Raw genomic sequence first — 23,558 nt, forward strand, 5'->3', positions numbered from 1 at the left:
TAGATTTTCTGACTAGATGCCAATGGCTTCAGCAGTAAACAAATGTTAATGTTTTGGCAGCGAATTATATGACTACCGGTTGCATACTTTTAATCACGGCTCTTCACATGCAACTAAAAAATATAGTTACCAATGCTACGGATATCAAGGTTAGATGTCTGCACTCAGGAAAGTAAAATATGCAGATGTCAATACCTTTAAGGATTAAATATTTATGTGCCCGTGGAAGCAAAATATTTAGTGATCAATAATTTATGACCGATTGTTTTTACCCATCAGAGGGGAAATGAATAGCTGCATTTGTGTTTTTTATGCATCACAGTCGTGGTAAGTAAGTGGATACCATGAGGTTGAACTAAGTGTCTGAAAGGCCAAGGAGTTCAATGAACAAGTACAGTTAATTTTTCTCTTTGGACGCGCGTATACGAAAATAGACACCACGAAGACACCAAGACATCCATTCTATCTTCAAATCACATCTCAAACCCACCCCTGTCTTTCTCCACTACCTCCTACCCTGATCCAAAGCAGCATCATTTCCATTTCTTTCATGGAAACTGTCTTGCTTCCACCTTCACGTTCTAATCTATTCTCCATGGAGAAGCCATCGGGTATCTTTGCAAAAACATAAATCAGAAAAAAGCAAAACAAAATTCAGATCACAGCAACCCTGTTTAAATACTTTCCCATCGCACTTAGAATACAACCAGACCTCTCACCCTGTCCTATGGAGCCCTTTACCACCAGGCCCCTGCCCGCCACTCAAATCTCATCTACACTCTACCCTCACACCCCTGGTTTTCCTGCCGCAACAACCTTCTTCCTGACCCTCCTTCCTATCAAACTCCTTCCCACTGTCCTATGCATCAGCTGCTCCCTCGACATGGAATTAATCCCCTCTAAATCATACATAGGTCTGTCTCCTCCTATCTTTCAAGTCTCATGCTCATAGAGCCTCCCCAATTACTCCAAAGCCAAAATGCTCATGCCTAGCTGGTAGCAACTGACTTAGATATTCTGTAAGCTCTAGAGGGCAGAGCCTGCTGTATTTACCACTATAACCCCAGCACCCAGCACAGGGCAATGCATATAATAAATGTTTCTTAGACGCCAGTTGTATAAATGAATGAGGAGCAGACCCTGACATCAGCAAGCCATACATCCTGAGACATTTCCAAATTCTCCCAAGACACAAATACAGTAGCACACAATGTCCCCAGAACATGGAGCTATGTGGACTATTTCACATAGATCCAGACTGTAAGGTTAGTCCAGTGTTCTACTCTTTGATCCTAAATAGCTATCTTCTGCCTAATAACCTCTGTTTCATAAAACGCTTCGCTTTGCCTTCGTTTTGTTTCATTGTCAGCACTAGTAGTTTACCTCCTTCAGAGAGGTTACTTTGTCACCAATACAAAAGTTTTTAAGGTTTCTTTGTTGTTGTTGTTGCTGGGGGGGAGGGGGGGAGTCACATAACTAGTTAGCATGCCACAGTCTTGTTACTATTTCCAGAGATTTCCAGCATATGCAATAAATACATACATAATACGAAGCTGGCTGAGAGATGGACCCTGGCTGTTCCTGTCCGGTGGGCATGTGACTCTCCCTACCGTCCCATCTCTCAAAGTCCGGGACACTCAGTCTGCACCCTAGAACTATCTAGATGGGGTAGATCAAAATGTGAATGCAAAATCAGTGAGAACAAAGGGTCTACCATACTCTCTTCAGTTTAAGTTGTTTTTGTTTTGCTTTTTTTTTTTTTTTTTTTTTTTTAAGTGCAAAGAGAACACATCGGTGGAAGCAAAATGGTTTTACTTGGGTGCCTATGAGCACTGCGGCTGTCTGCTCTGGAAGACAGGGAGCTGCCAGCTTGTCTGGGTGCCAACCAACCCATTGGCCCAAATTTGCTCAAGCTGCAATAATAAAATCTGTCCCGCGCCTCATGCCAGTAAGAAGGAAAGTGCTTGACTTCTGGCACTGGTTACTTCTGTGCTTCCTTCCAGATTTTTAAGGTTAACCTGAGACACGCTTTCAGATTTTTAGCCATTTGCTCTTCCTTCAATCTTTATATTACCACACGCTATCAAAGAACAGGGAGGGGGGGCGCCTGGGTGGCGCAGTCGGTTAAGCGTCCGACTTCAGCCAGGTCACGATCTCGGGGTCCGGGAGTTCGAGCCCCGCATCGGGCTCTGGGCTGATGGCTCAGAGCCTGGAGCCTGTTTCCGATTCTGTGTCTCCCTCTCTCTCTGCCCCTCCCCCGTTCATGCTCTGTCTCTCTCTGTCCCAAAAATAAATAAACGTTGAAAAAAAAATTAAAAAAAAAAAAAAAAGAACAGGGAGGGTTAAAAAAGAAGAGAGAGGCTAAGTCAGAAAGCAGGCAAAGAGGTTTCCCGCCCTGCCTGAACAGCCCTTAAAACTAACCATTATGAGGCTCCCCAAAGCCTTTGTCGTTACACCAAATTAAATCTAGCAAAATTCAGTTGATTCATCATTTTATGTGGAGAGACTGAAAATCAAGTAATATTAATATGCAATTTTTTCATGGAAGGAAATGAGTATGTTAGCTAGAAGAAATATTAGTGTCTTTACATAATTAACACTCTTCCCAAAGGTATCCTGATAAAAGCAGAAAAGCCTAGGAATTGGATAATTTATTAATAACTGTTCTCACTGTCCTTGTGCTTAACTATCTCCCAAGACAAAATATCTTTGTTAATTAAATTTTATTTATACCAAATTAATACCCGCACATAGCTTTAAAAGTGAATCGTTTTATCAGGCCATTAATACCAGACTGCCCCATCCTCATTCCCCTTCCCACGTGCCAGAAGTCACCACTCCAATTCTTTCAGGTGTTTCTTCTGTATTCACGCTTCAAAAATATCTAATTAACACACTTAATAGGCTATTCCTTGATTTTGCAGTTTTGGATGATACCTACTGCCTTGCCGCTATGGAAGGTGTAGATTGAACTTGCCCAGGTCGCCCTTCCCCCATACATTCGAATGTCTTCCCTCCTCATCCATTTTTTTCTTTTCTTCTTTTAAGTTTTTATTCAAATTCCAGGTAGTTAATACAAGGTGTAGTATTAGTTTCAGGTGTACAATATAGTGATTCAACACTTCCATATACCAGCCAGTGCTCATCACAAGTGCCCTCCTCAATCCCCATCACCTATCCCACCCATCCCCCACCCACCTCCCCTGTGACTCTTCATCCATTTTTGATTAAGTGTGTAGCCAGTGCTTTCATTATTACAGGCACAAATATTATTTGCTGCTGAGCCAAACCAGTGTGTTATCATTACATTTTCTTTCTTGAAAATTTTTCTTTTGTCTTGTTTTCAAATCTCTGGCCAATTCCTCCCACACGTTCCAAAAGCCCTAAAAAATGCCTATTAAGTCAATCTCCCGCATGGACAAACTGACATATCCCTGGCAGATTTTGAGCCTTCCACACAAGAGATTCTGAGGATGTTGAAGGGGGGCCCAGGCCGTTAGGACTCTGTTTGAGGTCACCATAGGTCACCATGACCTCAGGGTGAGCTGGGTTTGGGAACCACTCATCTACAGCAAAATAAATAAGGTCATAAACTCTCAAGTTTCAGAAATTTAAGTGGCAGAGGATTTGGGCTTGGTTCTCCACCATTCCAGCATCACTTGAAGACCCTGTCTAGAGATGGAAACGAATCTGACACAAGTTTAGAGAATGACCCATACTTTATACTACATGAACGATCAACAAAACTGTCACAACTCGCACTGAAAGCGCCAAGAGTTTGGCTTTTTCGCTTTCCAACAAATGACCTTGACACGTGCATGCTGGGCATTATGAAGACTGAATGCCTCTGTTCTCATGACAGCTATTCTCTTGTTACGCATCCTGGCCGCCAGATCTGCTCTAGTTAAAGCAAGAATCAATCACACCCAACTGATGTGATACAAGTTACAACACAACTGTCCCCCAGGTGACTATGCCGACTTGCTGCAGCATCCAGCGTGTGGCATCTGTGCTGTGTGTCCACATCTGCAGGCAGCCAGGGTAATGTTCATCCTCTTAATCACAAAATTAGGAAGTAACATGTTACTAAGAAAATAGCTAAAAGAGTCAAAAGTGATTGCTTCGAGGGACTAGAAGATGAGGGCAGATTCTACTGTTTTTTTTGAACTAAGCCTTGTACCAGAAAGTTTAATTCAATCATGCACAGGAAAAAATTTGATAAAACAGGGTGTTAATCATAGGGTCAAACGAACTCATTCAAAAAGAATGCCAGGTACAACGTGGGTAGGTTATATAACATCTCAAGACCCAGCGAAGGTAAAAATACCAGTGTCCTCGTTTCCTCCCCATCTCTACGTGAGGATCAGGCTGGTTTCACTTATTCATTCAACAATGTTTCCTAAAGCCCACCAGGCACCAGGCACTGTTCTACGTCGTGGGATGACAGCAGTGAACAAAACAAAGTTCTTGGTCTTCCCATAGTTAGATTCTAACGTGGGGAGACCACAGATAACCGGCCCCAAGTGAATAGGAGAATTTTGGGGGTAATGGGTGCCACGAACAGAAAATAAAGCCAGGCAAGGCTTTATGCCATTGGAGAGTGGTGTCGGAGAGAGCACTACCTCAGAAACAAGGTGGGGAAAGAGGCGTCTCTGAGGAAGCATCGCTCGCAGAGACCTGACTGGTGGGAAGGAATGAGCCAGGGGAGCACATCTCAGGGAGAGAAAGCGTAAGTGAGAGATTCAGAGGCTGGAAAGGCTTCCCTTGTGTGGGGGGGAAGCAGCTCAGGGTACAGAGGGGTGAGCACAGTGAGCCTCAAGAACTGAGCATGGCAGAGCCCGGCAGTCTCAGAGGCCACGCGCTAAGGATCTGGAGTAGTAACGAGATGAGACGTCCCTGGGGGGTCTGGGCAGAGCTCTGGGACTGGCTTTATCCTCTGTGAAGTATCTCACAAGTAATTGTTGAAGTAAAAGTAAAATATCTATCTACAATAAGAGGTTTGGGGCGCCTGGGTGGCTCAGTTGGTTAAGTGTCCGACTCTTGATTTCAGCTCGGGTCGTGATCTCATGGTTCGTGAGTTCGAGCCCCACGTTGGGCTCCATGTGGATGGCATGGGGCCTGTTTGGGATTGTCTTCTCTCCCTCTCTCTCTGCTCCTCCCCCACTCATGTTTGGTCTCTCTTTCTCTCTCTCAAAATAAATAAACATTTTAAAAAATGAATCAAATAAAGTAAGGTTTGATTATGGCAAATATATATATACATAGAGAGAGAGAGGGGCAGATAAATATAAACACATATACATATGTATACACATCTTGTACATAACACACAATCTATCACCTGGTTATTATGAGCTTCTTTTCATGTTCAACTTTGTTACTGCCCACTTCCAATTTCTTTGGAAAGAAATTAAGTCCATTTCTTTCCAATCTCCCAAATAAGTCTTAATCTGGCATGCTATTAGCAACAATTACCTACTGATTCAATGCATGGAGCCCAAGAGCAGGTCAAAATTTTTGTCTAGAGACAAAAATTACTAAGAACCAACACATAAGGGATGAGATGAGCAGAAATCTCTAGCCCTGAGCACGGTTCATGGATGCGTCACTCATGAAGTCAGAGAGAGCCACATAAGGGAATCTATGGAGACTATCACAACAAATGTGATATAATCATGCTCAACTGAATTTGTTTTCTGGGCTTCTCCAGCACACGGCAAGGGGCCTGGAAAGGGGTTGTTCTCTACAGAAACCCTGCATAACTTGATGTTGGAATAGAAACCAATAGGACATATACCAAGATTCAAAGTAATTGTGAGACAGAACACATAGTTGTCCCCGCTCTCCGAATTTATGCACGGCACGAAGGAGAACCTGTTCTGTGATTCTTGGATTCCACAACAAGGTCAAGAATACTGAGAGGGATGAGAGAGCAGAGCCTGTGAGGACACTGTTGAAGAGTTTCTAAGGAAACTCTTCTATGAGCCCTGCTCTGAACCCCCTGCTTCCACAGGGCTACCTGGGGAACTCCTCTGAAATATGTAGTATGTTCTTGCAACTTAGAGCCCATGGAGGCACAGGAGGACTGTGGGCCAGGGCTGGGCTCCCCCAACCCATCTTGCTAGAAAAATCTAGAGGGTGAGGGGGAGTAACCTGCCTATATGACCGGAGGGCTGTGTGCCTGTGATCCCAGAGCTAGGAACTAGTCAAGACAGATGTGGAGAGCAGATGGGGAGTCTTGAGTTTTCCTACTAGAGCCCTGCGGCGGACAAAGAGAGCTCAGCAAAGAGAAGCTGGATGTGTTCCACAGGGGCTGAAAAGCTGTCTGACTTCCCAGGGCAGAGATGCAGCTTCCTGAGAAAGGAAACTGTAGAAGTCCAGCGGGGAAATTCCAAATGCCATGAAAATGCCCCAGGATAGAAAAAGTATACTTTATCATCTACCCAGCCCGCTCAAGGACACCAGCTCTAACCACCTGCCAAGTTCAGGAGACGTGAAGCCACACAGCCAAGTAAGAAATGTCCCATCTCCTTAATTCTCTTCCGTCTCCTCACTGCCGCTCTACCAGGCTCCGGAAAGCAGCTGGTGATGGAGGCAGAGGGAACAAGCAGAGTGTAGAGAGCAGAAAGAACACAGGTGCCTTTAGCAGGGTGCCCGGCTTGCAGCATGAAAGAGGTCCAAGCTGGGGAAAGCAGCAAGATGCTACACGACGCTGGTTCAGAGTCGGGATGGGCTTCTTCACGGGACTGAACGAGCCACTTACTAAGCTTGAAACTGCACATACAACTTAAAATGACCATAAAACTGTCCACTTCCTGGGACGCCTGGGTGGCTCAGTCAGTTAAGCATTCGACTCTTGATCTTGGCTCAGATCATGGTCTCATAGTTCATGAGTTCGAGTCTCACATCGGGCTCTGCGCTGACGGCGTGAAGCCTGTTTGGGATTCTGTCTCTCCTCTCTGCCCTTCCCCTGCTTACGTGTGCTCTCTCGAAATAAATAAATAAACTTAAACAAAAATTGTCCATTTCCTAAGAGTGAGCACAAGAGCTGGAGATCTGCTAGACTCTCCAGTTAGGGGATGGGGAAAATTAACCCCCTGAATAAGGTTCTAAAGAGCTCGGAAAAACATAAAGAATGTGTGTTTATCTCATTCGATAACTCATGCTTGTTCACTGTACAGGCCATGAAAAAAATGAATAAATGAATGAATGAATGAACAAATGAAACATTTACAAAAGAGTGAACGTTTGCATGAAGACGTGGAAAACGGAAATGAATGGTAACCAGATTCGCTGAGGATCTAGCATTTCTGGAGAAGAAAGATGCTGTGTCTGGCATGCCTGCTTTTATGGTGTTGACAGGATGTAGACAGTGTGGTAAAACATTAACAAACAGAGTCTGAGTTGTAGAATCAGATATTCAGGTTCGGGTACGTGATCAGGCACTTTCTATCTGTGTGACCTTGAGCAAGTCACTTAGGTGCTCTGAGCCTGTTTTCTCATCTCTAAAATGGTAATAATAGCTAGGGTACTACACAGTGATATGATGATATTACTTTATTTTAAGTTTACTTATTTGTTATTTTTGAGAGAGAAAGAGAGAGAGAGGGAGAGTGCAAGCAGGGAAGGAGTAGAGACAGAAGGAGAGAGAATCCCAAGCGGGCTCCACACTGTCAGCATGGAGCTCGATGCAGGGCATGATGATTTAAATGTTTTTTTTTTAGTGTTTATTTATTTGTGAGAGAGAGAGACAGACAGAGCATGAACAAGTGAGGGTCAGAGAGAGAGGGAGACACAGAATCTGAAGCAGGCTCCAGGCTCTGAGCTGTCAGCACAGAGCCCAACACGGGGCTCAAACCCACCAACCTCAAGATCGTGACCTGAGTTGCAGTTGGACGCTTAACCGACTGAGCCACTCAGGCGCCCCAGGGCATGATGATTTCAAATAAGAGAATACACGGAGAGTATTTGGTGCCTGGCACAGAGTGGGCATTGATAATGGCAGCGATCATTACTACTCTCTGTTAGGGACAGAGGAAGCCAATTAAAATGTTTCCCGTAATTCTAAGCTCACCAAGCAACCTTACGATTCTCATTCCATTTTCTGGCAAACTTGATTACTGGGCAGAGATACCCTGAATAATGAACAGCAGTACTCCTGTAACTGTGAAGATAACACCCTAATAAATCACTTTTTTAGTATAAGCACAAGTCTCCATTTGGAATATTTGTATCGCCATTCATTAAAGTCTGACTAATGCTTGGTGACAGATGAGGACTGACTCAAAAGGCCCTTTCTCAAGAGTGGGGCCCCCACTCCTATACCCCTCTCTTTTAAATTATACGTGATCACACTAAGACACTGAAAAATCCCAAAGTGTCTTTTATAATTTTTTTTTTTAATATTTATTTTTGAGAGAGGCAGAGCATGAGCAGAGAAGAGGGGCAGAAAAAGAGAGAGACACAGAATCTGAAGCAGACTCCAGGCTCTGAGCTGACAGCACAGAACGTGACACGGGGCTCGAACCCATGAACCACAGGATCATGACTTGAGCCGAAGTTGGATGCTTAACTGACTGAGCCACCCAGGTGCCCCACCAAAGTGTCTTTTAAAACAAAGAAAGCATCTACTGTATTTGCTATCATTTGTTCTAAATATATTTCATTACAACACTCTGAGAACTGGTAATGTGTAGATGGCTTACAATAGAAACACCTTCTCACTCAGGAGACCTTTTTAATACCAGAACCCCTTGTTCGTTACCATGTTGGGCACAGAGTGAACTAGAAGGCCGATTCCTGTTGCTTTGCTCATGATACTTCCCTGTGTGGGGCTCTCCACACTCTCCTCTGCTAAAAACCTCCCTTTTAACTCCAGTTCTTGGACAAGTCTTCCAGAATGATACTACCCACTTCTGATTATTCCTTTACTACTAAGTCTTCGCTGAGGTTGAAAATATAATTTGGACTCTATCATCTCATGCTTTTCCATGAAGAGAAAGTTCTGGCTCCTACCACCCACATAAGTAACGGACAACAAGCCTTTCCACTCTGTACTTTACTTCCCTCTTCATCAAAATAGATAGGATTCCTACCTACCAGGCTGTTTTGAGAAGGAAATGAGATCACATTCAAGAAGGGTGGTGGGGGGCGGTGGGGGGGCGGGCCGGGCCTGGGTGGCTCAGTCAGCTAAGCGTTTGACTCTGGATTTTGGCTCAAGTCATGATCAATCTCACAGTTTGTAAGTTGGAGCTTCGCATTGGGCTCTGTGCTGATGGTATGGAGCCTGCTTGGGATTCTCTCTCTCTCTCTCTCTCTCTCTCTCTCTCTCTCTCTCTCAAAATAAATAAATACACTTTAAAAAAATAAAGAAGGTGGTCAGGGGAACAAGGAGCCTGCACCTAGGGTAGAGGTACTGGAACTCCCAGCAGGCACTTAGCACTCGGTCCTGGAGAGCTGTACTGTAGCTGTGCTTGGAGGAGAGCAAATCTGATGTCTTTCCTCTTCACAGCCTCCAGCCTTCATCAAGGGGTGTTGATACCCATATTCCTGAGGAAGGAAAATATTTCAGGAGCCTCCTTGTTTTCTTTCTCCCCACATATCTGTGTTTACTAAAACTTCTATTTAGGGGCGCCTGGGTGGCGCAGTCGGTTAAGCGTCCGACTTCAGCCAGGTCACGATCTCGCGGTCCGTGAGTTCGAGCCCCGCGTCAGGCTCTGGGCTGATGGCTCAGAGCCTGGAGCCTGTTTCCGATTCTGTGTCTCCCTCTCTCTCTGCCCCTCCCCCGTTCATGCTCTGTCTCTCTCTGTCCCAAACATAAATAAACGTTGAAAAAAAAATTATTTAAAAAAAAAAACTTCTATTTAGAAGCTCACCTAAAACATAAGCAGTTCCCTGGACCCCCAATTCTCGTCAAGGGTCCTCTTCCTTCACGAGAGACACCTTTCAAGAGAACTGTCGAAAAACAGAGCTGTGTTTTGCGTTGTGTTTTGAAATCACTATGGTGACAGTTTCTAAGACTACCGTAACTCTTGGACTTTGGGGTTAAAAAAATAATTTATTCCCTTGTGACCCCTTAATTTTTTGTTTCAGAGAATTGTTAATGTAGCTGAAACCTTACATTTCTCAAATGGCTCAAAAGAGACACAGTATTCACTGTATTCATATGAACTAAATGATTCATATCTAGGAAGAAGAAAAGAAAGTAGGCTACAGAGGAAACAAGCAAACTCAAAAATATCCTGGTTTACAATAGCTTCGAGGTTATATAATCCTCTGAGTTTCCATTTCGCTAAATTAGGTCAGCTTTTGGCACCTGAATCATCATCCCTGCCTTTTCTTTTTCAATCCTGCCGCACCAGAGTCCCAGGTGCAGTTGTAAGTGACCTACTTAATTAGGATTTGGAGCCCTCAGACAGAAAAATGTGTTGTCTTCGTTTGATTTTGCTCAACAGACCTTCCTAATGAACTGAATTTCTAATTCAGTCCGTTAAAAACCGGACATCTTAAGCAATTCCAAAATCCAAATATCCAGGTTTAATTATACTCATGAGAGTGCATTCAAACACAGTGAAGGCCAAACAGCCATGGATCAGGTATCAGGGCACCTTGGCTCTCCGCCCCACTCTACCGCCAACCCCAGTGTAATCCTGGCACGTCCCTAACCTTCCTGAGCCTCGGTCTTCTCACCCTGATAAAGACAAGGTTAGACTCTCACGTCTTCTGTGCTCAAGGTCTCTATGACTATTTCTTGAGCACCTCCCACATGCAAGGTGGTGGACAGAAGGGGTGGAGGTGTACAAAGATGAGTCGATGTGGCCCTATCAACAAAGACTTTATACAGTATGAAGGAAGGGAAGATCACACAGAAAACCAAATGCCATAGTTACTATACTTGTCTTTATTCCTCATGATTGGTATTGTGCCTGGCATATAGTAGAGGTTGCATCTGATGGAAGGGAATCAGGAATGGTTCACAACGGGTGTTATATTTGAGTTGGTTTTAAAAAGCCATTCAATTCTCGGTGGCTCCCTGATACCGTTCTCCACTCTGATGCAAAATCTGAAGCCAACATTCAAGGTTCTTCACGTTCTGGTCCCTGTATATCATTCAATCTCTATCTCTCTCTTACCCAGAACTAGGTGATAGCTTTGCTGTAGCTCAGATACTTCCCGTAACTTTCTACTTCCGTGCTCACATTCATGCCATTCTTCTACTAAAGGAGTACATGCTAAATGTCCTCCAATCTCAACACAATCCAATTCCATTATCTCTCAACATATCAAATTCCTCCTGTTTTATACAGAAGAACTTATGAAGCCTTTCCTGATCCCTCCAATCATGTGTTCTGTCTCCCCTCTTTGAAATTCTGCAAGATTTACTGACATTTCTCTTCTGGTATATATACCAATTAGCCCTGCATTACAGTCGGGTAATGTCTTTGTCTCAAGATACTAATCTGTGACATTAGACACTACATTATTCATCCATACTGCCAAACAAATGGTAGGTTATCAGTAGCTTATGTGACAGGGCAAATATAGAAAGGACAGTCTACAACTCAGAAACGGAATAAACAATGGCACTAAGTTAAGAACATTTGCGGCTTATGCCTAAAATGGTGACTACTGCAGTATGTTGGTTTTTTTTTTTTTAAGTTTATTTATTTTTGAGAGAGAGACAGAGCACAAGCAGGGGAAGGGGACAGAGAGAGAGGGAGACACAGAATCCAAAGCAGGCTCCAGGCTCCGAGTTGTCAGCACAAAGCCCGACATGGGGCTTGAACCCACAAACTGCGACATCATGACCTGAGCCGAAGCCGGATGCTTAACCAACTGAGCCACCCAGGCGCCCCCGCAGTTTGATTTCTGAACATAGTGTTTAGTTGACAGAACCACAGTGGTTACGTTTGGAAGATAGGTTGGATTCAGATTACAGAGCCTTGAATGCCAGGGTAATAAAAATGGCATAGATTTAGCACTCAAGAAGGAGAGTCACTGATGGTTTTAGGAGCTAAAGAGTAGCAAAACCTGAGATATGAAAATCAAACCAGAAGCACTCTGGTTGACATACCAGTCTTCTGGGAATTTGGTTGGAAGCAAGTCCATCCCTGAGAGAAGAATTGAGTCTTGGTATACTGATAAAATTAAGTGTATAAACCTGTAGATCTGTGAGTCCTGGGAAAGTCACTAAGCTAAATACTGCTGTGTAGGCTCCCGATAACCCGACATTTTAGTATCCACCTCAATAAAAGGAAACAGGCTCAAACCAAAGCATCATTACTAAATTTCCAAACTGGTGAAAAAGAAGACATTCTCTATTTTTTCCAGAGAAGTCAGAGGGGAAGAGAAAACATACTACATACAAAGGATGCAGAATCAAAATAGCCGTGGATTCCTCAGCAACAGCACTTGAACCTAGAAGACGGGGAAACTGTTTTTCAGATTCAGAAAGAAAAGAATTTCCACCCTAGAATTCTATGCTAAGCCAAACCATCAATGAAGGTGAGAGTAAAATGAACAAATTTTCACACACACAAAGTCTCTGAATGCTTATCTTCCATGCACCTTTCTCAGAACACACTGAAATAAAGATATTAACAAAGAAAAAGAAAAATGGGGCATAAAAGAAACAGGAAAGCCAACGCAAGAGTGAGGCACAAAGAATCCCCAGGATAACGGGGAGCCAGGACAGCACCTGTGTGCCCAGCACAAAGGGCAACCACTCTAGACTGCGGGAGGTCAGGGATCTCTGGGAGACGTTTCCTTAAGAGTATCTGATGCTACTCCGGGGCAAACAGACTGTGCAGGAAACGTCATCTAAGCATGTGACATGGCTCGCTGGGACTACAGAATGATGTAAACACTGAATACTAATCTACCTAAAACAATACACCTTTTTGGGAAGGTTACAGGGATGAGAAATTGAGTAGAGGAGGGGAAAGCAGGGGTGAGGAAGGAAAGTTAAATACTCATCTTCCATAGTAAGAATCAATCTATCCTGTCTAAAACTGAAAAGTCAAGGGGCGCCTGGGTGGCTCAGTTGGTTGCATGTCTGACTTCAGCTCAAGTCATGATCTCACGGTTCGTGGGTTCAAGCCCCGCATCGGGCTCTGTGCTGACAGCTCGGAGCTTGGAGCCTGCTTCCGATTCTGGGTCTCCCTGTCTCTCTGCCCCTCCCCTGCTCATGCTCACTCACTTGCTCTCTCTCTCTCAAAAACAAATAAACATTAAAAAAAATTTTTTTAAATAAAAAAAGTAAAATAAAACTGAAAAATCAAGAGGTGACAATCTAAGCACATTATTTGGAAATACAGGAGGTCTATGTGCATAAACATGTCAAGAAGTTGTACATGTTTGGGGCACCTGGATGGCTCAGTCGGTTGAGCACCTGCCTCTCGGTTCCTGCTCAGGTCATGAGCCTGTGGTTTGTGAGTTCGAGCCCCGCATTGGGCTCTGCACTGAGGAGCCTGCTTGGGATTGTCTCTCTCCCCTCTGTCTCTGCTCCTACCTTACTCGTGCTCTCTCTCTCAAAATAAATTTAAGAATAAAGAAAAGGAAAAAGAAGTTGTAAATGTTTAAAAGACAGCCACTGTGATACAACCACTTGGGATATTGGTCTGGCAGTATCTAATAAACACAGATTCACATCAAATCATTCCACTGCTAGGTGTAAACCCCACGAAATCTCACACATGTACATGGATGGTTTATTGTAGCACTGTTCGTCATAAGTAAGGTTTTTAAAATAACCTAAAGGTCCAACAAGAGAAAAATGGCATGTAGTATGATATATATGTATATATTCATGAAGTGTGATATATATAAATTCAATGTAATACTATACAACAGTGAAAAAATGGATGTCCTGGAGCTCTGAGTATCCAACATCAATAAACTTCAAAAACCATGTAAGAGGAAAAGCAAGTTAGAGAGAAAAGATAGAAAATTAACATATCACACTATTTGCGTAACGTTTAGAATAATACCATATATGTACATATGATATATACACACACATACACACACACAGCAACTTCAGGATCATAATTCCCTCTGGGGTAGGAAATGGGCAATGAGGTGAGAGAAGGGTTCAGAGAGGGTTTTGATTTTCCTTGTAATGTTTTATTTCTTATGATATATAGTAATACATCAGTCTCCATTATATTATCTATAATTTTTGTGTATAACTGAAGTATTTCTGGGAGCTTCTGTTCAAATTTGGAAAATTAAACCCATACATTGAATTGTCCATCTCAAAGCACGATTAGAGGACCATAATCCCTTATGCAAACTCACAGTTTCAGGTTTCAGAATTCTGAATTCTTTGGATTTTAGAAGGGAGCACGATACAAGTGCATGTATTACATTGCACGTTCAGTGGGATCTGTAGTCAAATGATGTTCAAAGTGAGTATCTGACACTACCCAGATGGTTGTTCTCCTTCAGGACAAAGGAGCCACCAGCCTGGCCCCAGGCAAATAGCCCTCACTCCTTAAACCTGCACCGATTCCCTTTGCCCCTTCACGGAGCAGAGAGGGGAGGCAAGTGAATGGGGACAGCAGCAGGCGTCTGGGAAGAATGTGGACTCTGTTATATCCAGATTTGTGAGTACCTAGAACTTCCCTGACTCCTGACTTACACCAGGTCACTACTGCCCACTGCTCTGCGGCCCTGACCTAATATGGGACAAGTATACCACCTGATTCCTGCTGAACCTATTTTCTGCTTTATTTCAGTTGCTGTTAGGCAGAACACTGAGAATGACCCAGCTCTACATCCCAGTCTGTGTCCTGCCTCTCCAAAGCCAGACCACACACACACACACACACACACACACACACACACACAAATACATATCCACATTCGCAGCACTCTAAAGCAGAATTCCTTTCACTGACTTCCTAACTGATCAACCTTTCCTACATTTGGCCGAATCTGCTCACCTGTGTTCCCCCAGGCCCCCACTCATCACCCAGGGGCTCTGTATTTCCTGCTACTACTGGCATCTTGCTAACTCCCCCTACCTGGGTTTGGTTGCCCTCAGTCGCAGCATGACATATAATCAGCCTCAGGAAGTGATAAATACCAGCTTGCTCTTAAAAGCCGATGCTGAAAAATACTTTTATTTTTACTGCTGATTAATCTGACTAATGAAAGAAAGAACACTGTGCTTAGCTCATGACCCATTAAACATCTGTTATGGTCATCAAAACCTCTTGGCTATTATCACGGGTGACATTCTGAATTGATATCAGCAATAGAATCAATACCCAATTCCCTCAATACCAAATTCAGTAAGCACGGTATCCAACTGGGAAAAGGTGAGAGGAAATACCCTTCTCCTCCCTAATTACCAAGTGGCCAGTCAACCACTTTTACGTTGGTCAAGCTTGTTGATTTACTGTGTTTGCTAAATGCTCGGGCCTTACACAGAGCAAATGCAAAGGATAGCAGGCGTGTCACAGTGTTTTCAAAGGGAGCTCCGCATGTCTTCCTTGGGAGGGCAGCAGGAAGCAAGCTTTGGAGCAGGATGTCAGCAAGCAAAGAGAGAAAGGCAAAAGCCCCACTTACCATAGAAGAGGAATGCTTTGGTCATGTGATGATGTAGGTAGGTCCGGTTGATGGTAAAGAAACACGCATCCGCTCCGCACTGGCCTAGCCTTCCAGTTTCCCCAGTCAGTGGGGACCACCAGAGCATGATGGGGTAGTTATCAGTCTCTGATTTGTTTTTCCAGTTCAGGGCTTCTTTCCCAGGGAGTGGATAGAGGTGTGTAGGCTCCTCCTCCATCGTTGCATGTCCATCTTGCCCGTTAGAATTTTTAAACTTCTTCCTTTCAAGTTTCCCCAGCTCAACCACTACCTGAAAGAGAAGACAATTATCACAGAGTCAGATTGTTTAATTTCCATTCACACATCTCCCATTCATCTTGATGACCGAGCCTTGCATTAGTTTCCTTTTGCTGCTCTAACAAATTATCACAAACTCAGCAATTGAAAAGAACACATTTATGATTACATAGTTCTGGAGGTGAGGAGTCTGACCTGGGTCTCACTAGGCTAACAGCAAGGTGTCAGCAGGGCTACATTCTTCTCTGGAAGCTCTAGAGAATACATTTTCTTACTTTTCTATCTTTTAGAGCTACCCACCATTCTTGACTCGTGGCCCCTTCTCCATCTTCAAAGCCAGCAATGTTGCCTCTCACTCTTAGTCTATTGTCACATCTTTGTCTGACCAGGGAAGACTCTTAGCTTTTAAGGACTCATGAGATTGCACTGGGCTCACACTGATAATTCTGGATAATCTCATCTCAGTGTGTCACCTTAAACCATTTACATTTACATTTCCACAAGTTCCAGAGATTAGGGTGTGGACAAAGCCTCCGAACTATCTACCAACAAGGATGTTTAACTCCACTGAGCACACACCAGGCATATTTCTCTATTCCATAGGCATCTATAGAATCCAGAAATAGTTTTATCTCTTTTTTTTTTTTAATAGTTTTATGTCTTAATGAAACCCATGAAAATCAGGGCTATTACTTGCCTATTGTTAGAGATAACATTCTAGGGAAAATTAGTTGTAAATTACCAATCAGTTTCTTTTTGGTACAATTAAAGTAGTAATAACACGGGTCTTACATTCCTAATAATTTCCACTGTGATATCAGGTGAAGTATACAGTGACTCCTGGGCTCCCTTCCATGTAAAACTATGTTTATTTATTGATTTCAGGACAGTGTGGGTCACTGGATAGCTAGGACATCAGTAACAGGAATCTGGAGGGCAGGGTGGACAGAGTGGAAACAGGAAGGCAGTTGTTCTCCAAAAATGCTGCCTCATCATCAAATTTTAAGGGTAGATTTTTTTTTTAATTTTTTTTTTCAACGTTTATTTATTTTTGGGACAGAGAGAGACAGAGCATGAACGGGGGAGGGGCAGAGAGAGAGGGAGACACAGAATCGGAAACAGGCTCCAGGCTCTGAGCCATCAGCCCAGAGCCTGATGCGGGGCTCGAACTCACGGACCGCGAGATCGTGACCTGGCTGAAGTCGGACGCTTAACCGACTGCGCCACCCAGGCGCCCCTAAGGGTAGATATTGATACAGTGTTATAAAAAATGTGTTAGAGAAAGCAGTATAAAAGTACGAATTGGTCTGTGTCACATATAACTGAAACATTAGCAGTTGAACTATGCAACAAATCAATCAGTAAAAGGAAGTCACACTTTTAAGTGTTAACTCCTTCACCAAGCAACAGCGGACATCTGTGTGGCCCAGCCCCAACTCTCAGCAGCCCAGGTGGTGCCTTCTTTCTTGCTTGCGGCCCTAGTGTCAGAAAAGGGCCACGGCCTGATGATAGAGTCTGCAGCTCGCTGGTGAGGGTCTGTAACATTCACTGGATTCCCTGAGGGAGGCCAAGGCCAAAAAAAACAGTCAAAAACCACTGAGTGACAGCCAAGTAGCACTCCAAAAAAAGTAAGAAATTATACTGGCTTGAAAAAATCATGGATCACTTGTGACACCAAAGTCAGCATTATGACAGTAAGACGATCGCTAAAAACTAAAGAAAAGTCTAGCCCCTGACAACAACTTTGTCAGCATTTTCATGACAACTTAAGGTTGTGGCTATTCCCCAGCACCTTGATGGAGTGGAGTTGACTTGTAGCCACAAAATCTGTATCTCTTCACCAGACCTTCCCCCTGCAAATGTACAACCAACAACTTTAAAAAGAAGCTTTTAGAAAGCCATGGATAAAACTTCAAAGACAAATTTTGTTCTACATTTCTGATCAATGTCTACTATGTGAGGTGTAAGTTCATTTCCAAAGAATAGGAATTGCTTTAGGGAGAGATTTTTCTGCCAAATAGTTTTTTTTGTTGTTGTTTGTTTTTTCTTTTTTAAGTTTATTTATTTATTTTGAGACAGACAGAGACAGCACAAGTCGGGGAGGCCCAGACAGAGAGGGGGACAGAGGATCCAAAGTGGGTTCTGTGCTGACAGCAGAGAGCCCAACGCAGGGCTCGAACTCACCAACCGCGAGGTCATGACCTAAGCCAAAGTGGGACACTTAACTGACTGAGCCACCCGGGCACCCCTTTCTGCCAAATAGCTTTTAAAAAAACATTAAGCCTCAGACATCACCACTAGGTGGTAAGACATATGAAGGACAGAGAAATATATTAAATAAAACCATGAGTGAAATCAGCCAAATCTAAAATCTGGGAAATTCCAAAGGATCAATGAGACAGTATTTTCAACAAGCCCGTGACACGGAATAGAAGGTGGGACAGAGGAAACTTGCATAGTAGAAAAAACAAAACCCCACACTTGGAGACACATCAGCTAAATGTGATGTATGGGATTTGTGTATTCCAGATTCTAACCAACCCATTATAAAAGACTTCTTTGAGATAACTGGGAAAGTCTTAACACGGCCTAGGATATGGGTGGTGCTGATTAGTTACTGCTAACTTTGTTGGGTGTGGCAATAATTTGGTTATACCATACTTCTAAAAGTTCCCATCTGTTAGAGAATCATATTAAAGTAAATCCAGGTAAAATAATATGAAGTCCTGGATTTGTTTTAAAATACTCCAAACGTATTCGTGAATTATTATACAACCAAAAAGTAAATAAAGTTCAAAAACTAAAGATACATATACACCCAAAGAATTTACATGTACTGTATACAAAATACAGTAAAATGTGAGTAGAAAACAATGTCTCAGATGAACGATTTCCTCTAGGGGACCACGGTACTTTAGCTTAACTGAAGATCAGCATAACATTTTCAGGGTTACGTTATTTATTAATTATGTCATAAGATCTGCCATGGGCTAAACTGTAACCTGCCCCCCAAATTCATACACTGCCGTCCTAACTCCCATCACCTCAGAATATGACTGAGTTAGGGGACAGGGTCTTTAAAGAGGTAATTAAGTTAACAGGAGGTCATCAAGGTGGACCCAACAGGTGGTCATCAAGTGTGACTGGTATCCTTATAAAAAGAGGATATTAGGACACATAAAGGTGAAGAAGGCAGACGACGTGAAGACACAGGGAAAAGACAGCCATCCACAAGTCCCGAGGAGAGAGACCTCAGAGGAAACAACCCTGCTTGCTGACACCTTGATCTTGGACTCTCGGCCTCCAGAATTGTAAGAAAATACATTTCTGTTGTTTAAGCCACTCAGTCTGTGGTACTTTATGATGGCAGCCCTGGCATGATTTTTTTTTTTTTTTTAATTTATCCTTCTTTTACCCTCCCTACATGGCAACAAACCACTAGAAATAAGAATGGTCCTAAATGTGTGGGCATTATATCTTCTCGTGCACAGTGTTTAAGAAAAAATAGCACCTCTGAAACTCTGAACACTAAAGCATTTATTTTATTAAATTTTTTTAATGTTTATTTATTTTTGAGAGAGTGCAAGAGACAGCAGGGGAGGGGTAGAGAGAGAGGGAGACACAGAATCCGAAGCAGGCTCCAGGCTCCAAGCTGTTAGCACAGAGCCCAATGCGGGGCTCGAACTCACAAACTGCAAGATCGTGACCTGGGCCGAAGTCCGACACTTAAGTGACTGAGCCACCAGGCACCCCTAACACTGAAGCATTTAATATACCCATGTGGACAGGGAAACAGCCCAAACCACACTATTGGTGGCAAACTGAAATCAAGATCCAGACAAGGGTTCAGCTCCAGTAATCATACAACCTCTCATACTCTGGAAGCTTAGAAACGACAGCCATACCAGAAACATGGCTATTTCTTCTGACATCAAAAGAAATGCTCTCAGCTTAGACGCAGCCGTCCCTCGTAACTGAAAAACAGTGCCAAAATAATCGTCTACTAAGATCAAAGCTCTCATAACATCCACAGAAAGAAGTAGAGAACCCCAGTTCCTCCTGCACAGGGAGGTCCTGGACACCCACAGGACAGACAAGCAGGAAGGCAAGTATTTCTTCTGACCAGAGTCCCAATCTGGCAGTAGAAGGTGGTAGAATCCAGCACCAGACCGTCTGCCACAGTGCTTTTATATGAAAATCTCATTCAATCTCAATCAAGAAGGAAGATCACCGAGAGTGAAAAAGCCCAGAGAACACCTCTCTTTCCATCAGCCCCACACCTGAACTGCTCACGTCCACAAATCATCTTTAAAAGTCCTTTGGAGGGGCGCCTGGGTGGCGCAGTCGGTTAAGCGTCCGACTTCAGCCAGGTCACGATCTCACGGTCCGTGAGTTCGAGCCCCGCGTCAGGCTCTGGGCTGATGGCTCGGAGCCTGGAGCCTGTTTCCGATTCTGTGTCTCCCTCTCTCTGCCCCTCCCCCGTTCATGCTCTGTCTCTCTCTGTCCCAAAAATAAATAAACGTTGAAAAAAAAAATTAAAAAAAAAATAATAATAAAAGTCCTTTGGATTTCTGGGGCGCCTGGGTGGTTCAGTCCATTAAGCATCCAAATTTGGCTCAGGTTATGATCTCACAGTCCGTGTGTTTGAGTCTGCATCGGGCTCTGTGCTGACAACTCAGAGCCTGGAGCTTGCTTCGGATTCTGTGTCTCCTCTCTGCCCCTGCCCCACTCATGCTGTCTCTGAAAAATAAATAAATGTTAAAAAAATAAATAAATAAATAAAAGTCCTTTGGATTTCAAATTGGATAGCTGGTGCTTGAACGGGTCCAAAATATATCTGAACTCCTATCTATATTCTTCCTATCATGGTGTAATTTTTATTCTAATTTGAAACCAGCAAATGAAGTTCAGAATCACCGACTAAATGAAATAAATCGGAAGACTAAAAACTGGTGTTCAAACACCCACATTCAGTGCTTGGTCTAGTAGCATATGTCAAGAATGACAAATGTATTGGGCAACTGGGCGGCTCAGCCGGTTAAGCATCTGACTTTGGCTCAGGTCACGATCTCACAGTTCGTGGGTTTGAGCCCCGCATTGGGCTCTGTGCTGAGAGCTCAGAGCCTGGAGCCTGCTTTGGATTCTGTCTCCTTCTCTCTGCCCTCACCCCACTTGTGCTCTGTGTCTCAACAATAAATTTTAAAAAAATAATTTAAAAAAAAAGAATGACAAATGTATTAATGTGGATGTTTGTGTTCTGCAGAATAGACCATCTTAATCTCAGAATAATCATGGCTTCTTCAAGAATGCCACCTTTCCGAATTCATCGTAATAGTGGACTTGGAGAGGCCCATCCAAATTTGACCCCGTAAGACAGACTAAGCTCTGCTTTCTGTTCTTCTAGCACCAGGACCCTCCAGAAGTCACAAATTGATCCCCCCATCTCACTGGTTTTGTTTCTACCTGATACACCCACTCACTAAAACCTCAGTTTCATCTACTAAAAAAAAAAAAAAAAAGTATTTTCCCTGCCTGAGACAGAAAACCCGTGATCCTGAGAAATTAAGCAAAAAGCAAAGTCCTTGGAGAAAATGCAGTGGGTTGAAGGGGGAAAGGGTGGAAAGGCTCAGGGCTCAACACGAAGCAGCCCAAATTCTTGCTACCTGGAGTGTGACAAGCAGAAAGACAGAGGCTGTGATGCAGAGGCAAGATGCCAAAAGCTTCCTCCTCTGAATCCACACCATGCTGCCCGGCCCTGGGTGACTGACAGAGGGCCGGCCTGGCTACCAGGTGTTCTCGAGTCGGCCCACAGCCCAAGACAACTTCACGTGAAGGAGCCATCTGGGTGCGGATGTCTTCCACTGCCATTCCTGCTGGGACCTGGTCTCCATGAAGGGCTGGGATCCGAGGTTCCGAGAGGGCCTGGCTTGGCATCGAGAGGAAACAGCATGCAGTCTTCTTAAACTATCATCAGAGCAGCTGGAGATTTCTTCAAACCAGAAGGCATCCAAAAAGTCTGTAACAAACGAATAATCTTTTAGCCATGGTGCAGAATATTTAATAAATGTAGTCTTTCAGGGCTGTCAGGTAGAAACCCAAGGCTTTAAAACGAAAAGGAACCTTTGAGATCATGTAGTCCTCACTCCTAGATAAGGAAACCAAGATCAGAGAGAGGAAGTGACCTGGTCAAGGTCACACAGCCCATCAGAGGAGAGTGGCAGATCTATATAGTTAGGTCCTGGGTCTAAAATTCTGATGCCACTTAATTTTCCCTGCCATCAGAAGATTGAATTCCACAAGTCACTTATATGGAGTCACTTCTTCCACCCAGGTTTCAAAGGACTAGAGAAATAGAATAGAAATTACCAGGATTATCCACCCACTCCCATATAAAGTAGGGAAAAAACAAATAAAAGTTCAAAAATGGATAATGATCAACAGACCCAAACTTCCTCTATGGAAAACAACTTCAGCCACAACATAAGGAACACAAGGAATTCTGATTATTGATTTAGTTGTTTAGTCTTTTATAGCAAGTGTAACAAAGCAGTGGGTTCTGTGAGCAGTATGATTCTCTGGAAGTTCTCAAATAAGATTTCCATCTATCTGAAATGGATGATCGTTTCAAAAAGTTTTATTTAGTTTTTTTTAAATGTTTATTTATTTGTGTGAGAGACAGAGAGAGCACAAGCAGGGGAGGGGCAGAGAAAGAGGGAGACACAGAATCCTAAGCAGTCTCCAGGCTCTCAGCTGTCAGCTATAGAGCCTGACATGGGGCTTGAACCCACCAACTGTGAGATCATGCTCTGAGCCAAAGTTGGACACTTAACCGACTAAGCCACCCAGGTGCCCCTCAAAAAGTTTTAAAAGTGAACTAAAAAGTTCCAATGTCTTTTTTATTGATTTTTTAAATGTTTATTTATTTTTGAGAGAGAGAGTAAGAGAACATGAGTGGGGTCGGGGCAGAGAAAGAGGGAGACAGAGGATCCAAAGCTGGCTCTACACTGACAGCAGGAGGCCTGACTTGGAGATCATGACCTGAGCCGAAGTCAAACGTTTAACCAACTGAGCCACGCAGGTGCCCCCAAAAGAATACCTTTTATTCCCATGGTTCTGTGAAGTCAAATGTCTTTGTCAAATGACATGGTGGAGTTCAGAATAGAGCAAGGATCAATATTCCTGAGGCTGCTCTACAGTACTCCAAAAATCTGGCTCTAAGATCTGATTGTACATCTCCCAGATAATAGCCTTAAGAATTAAAAATATAAAAATGATGTAGAATTCTGGTTAAAAACATTGGCCTTAAAGGTATACTCTCCTCTCATGCACCTACCTTCATTTACTTTTAAGTCCAGGCTAAGTCCCTCGGCAACAAAATGACTCTTGGTTTCAGAAATCACCAATGGTGTGTTTTTCTTTTTCCCACAGAATTCCTGCAATCCACAGTGACTAAGGGAACAGGACCTAGAGTCAGCCGGCCAAGGTTCAAATCTCAACTCTCCAGCTGGTTTAACCTAGCCTCTCAATATCTCAATTTCCAAAATGTAGATAATAAGCCTGCCTAATCAGAAGGTTATTAAGAATTCCGTAAGATTGCTGAAACACTTATTTCAGAGCACGGTACCTACTCTGTACCAGTAACTATTTACTATCTTATTTGTAAATATTATACTTTTTATTATACTTTTAAGTGTAAAACGAAGCTGAAT

At 43.3% G+C, this 23,558-nt stretch overlaps 1 protein-coding gene across 3 annotated transcripts in view; it reads right to left on the bottom strand.

Moving 5' to 3' along the window:
- The window catches only part of FUT10 (fucosyltransferase 10), a 96,281-nt gene that overhangs the window by 66,497 nt on the left and 6,226 nt on the right, over window positions 1-23,558 (bottom strand). For all 3 annotated transcript variants that reach the window (XR_007151820.1, XR_007151821.1, XM_047857419.1), the window contains exons 2-3: window positions 21,513-21,865; window positions 15,574-15,862 (exon numbers count right to left, since the gene is read on the bottom strand). Coding sequence is in view for 1 of the 3 variants with exons in the window: in XM_047857419.1 (XP_047713375.1) it covers window positions 15,574-15,862; window positions 21,513-21,593 (370 nt within the window). In the remaining 2 variants the exon portion in view is untranslated. The remainder of the gene's footprint in view (window positions 1-15,573; window positions 15,863-21,512; window positions 21,866-23,558) is intronic.

The sequence above is a fragment of the Prionailurus viverrinus genome, chromosome B1, assembly GCF_022837055.1.
Source record: "Prionailurus viverrinus isolate Anna chromosome B1, UM_Priviv_1.0, whole genome shotgun sequence".
NCBI lineage: Eukaryota > Metazoa > Chordata > Mammalia > Carnivora > Felidae > Prionailurus > Prionailurus viverrinus.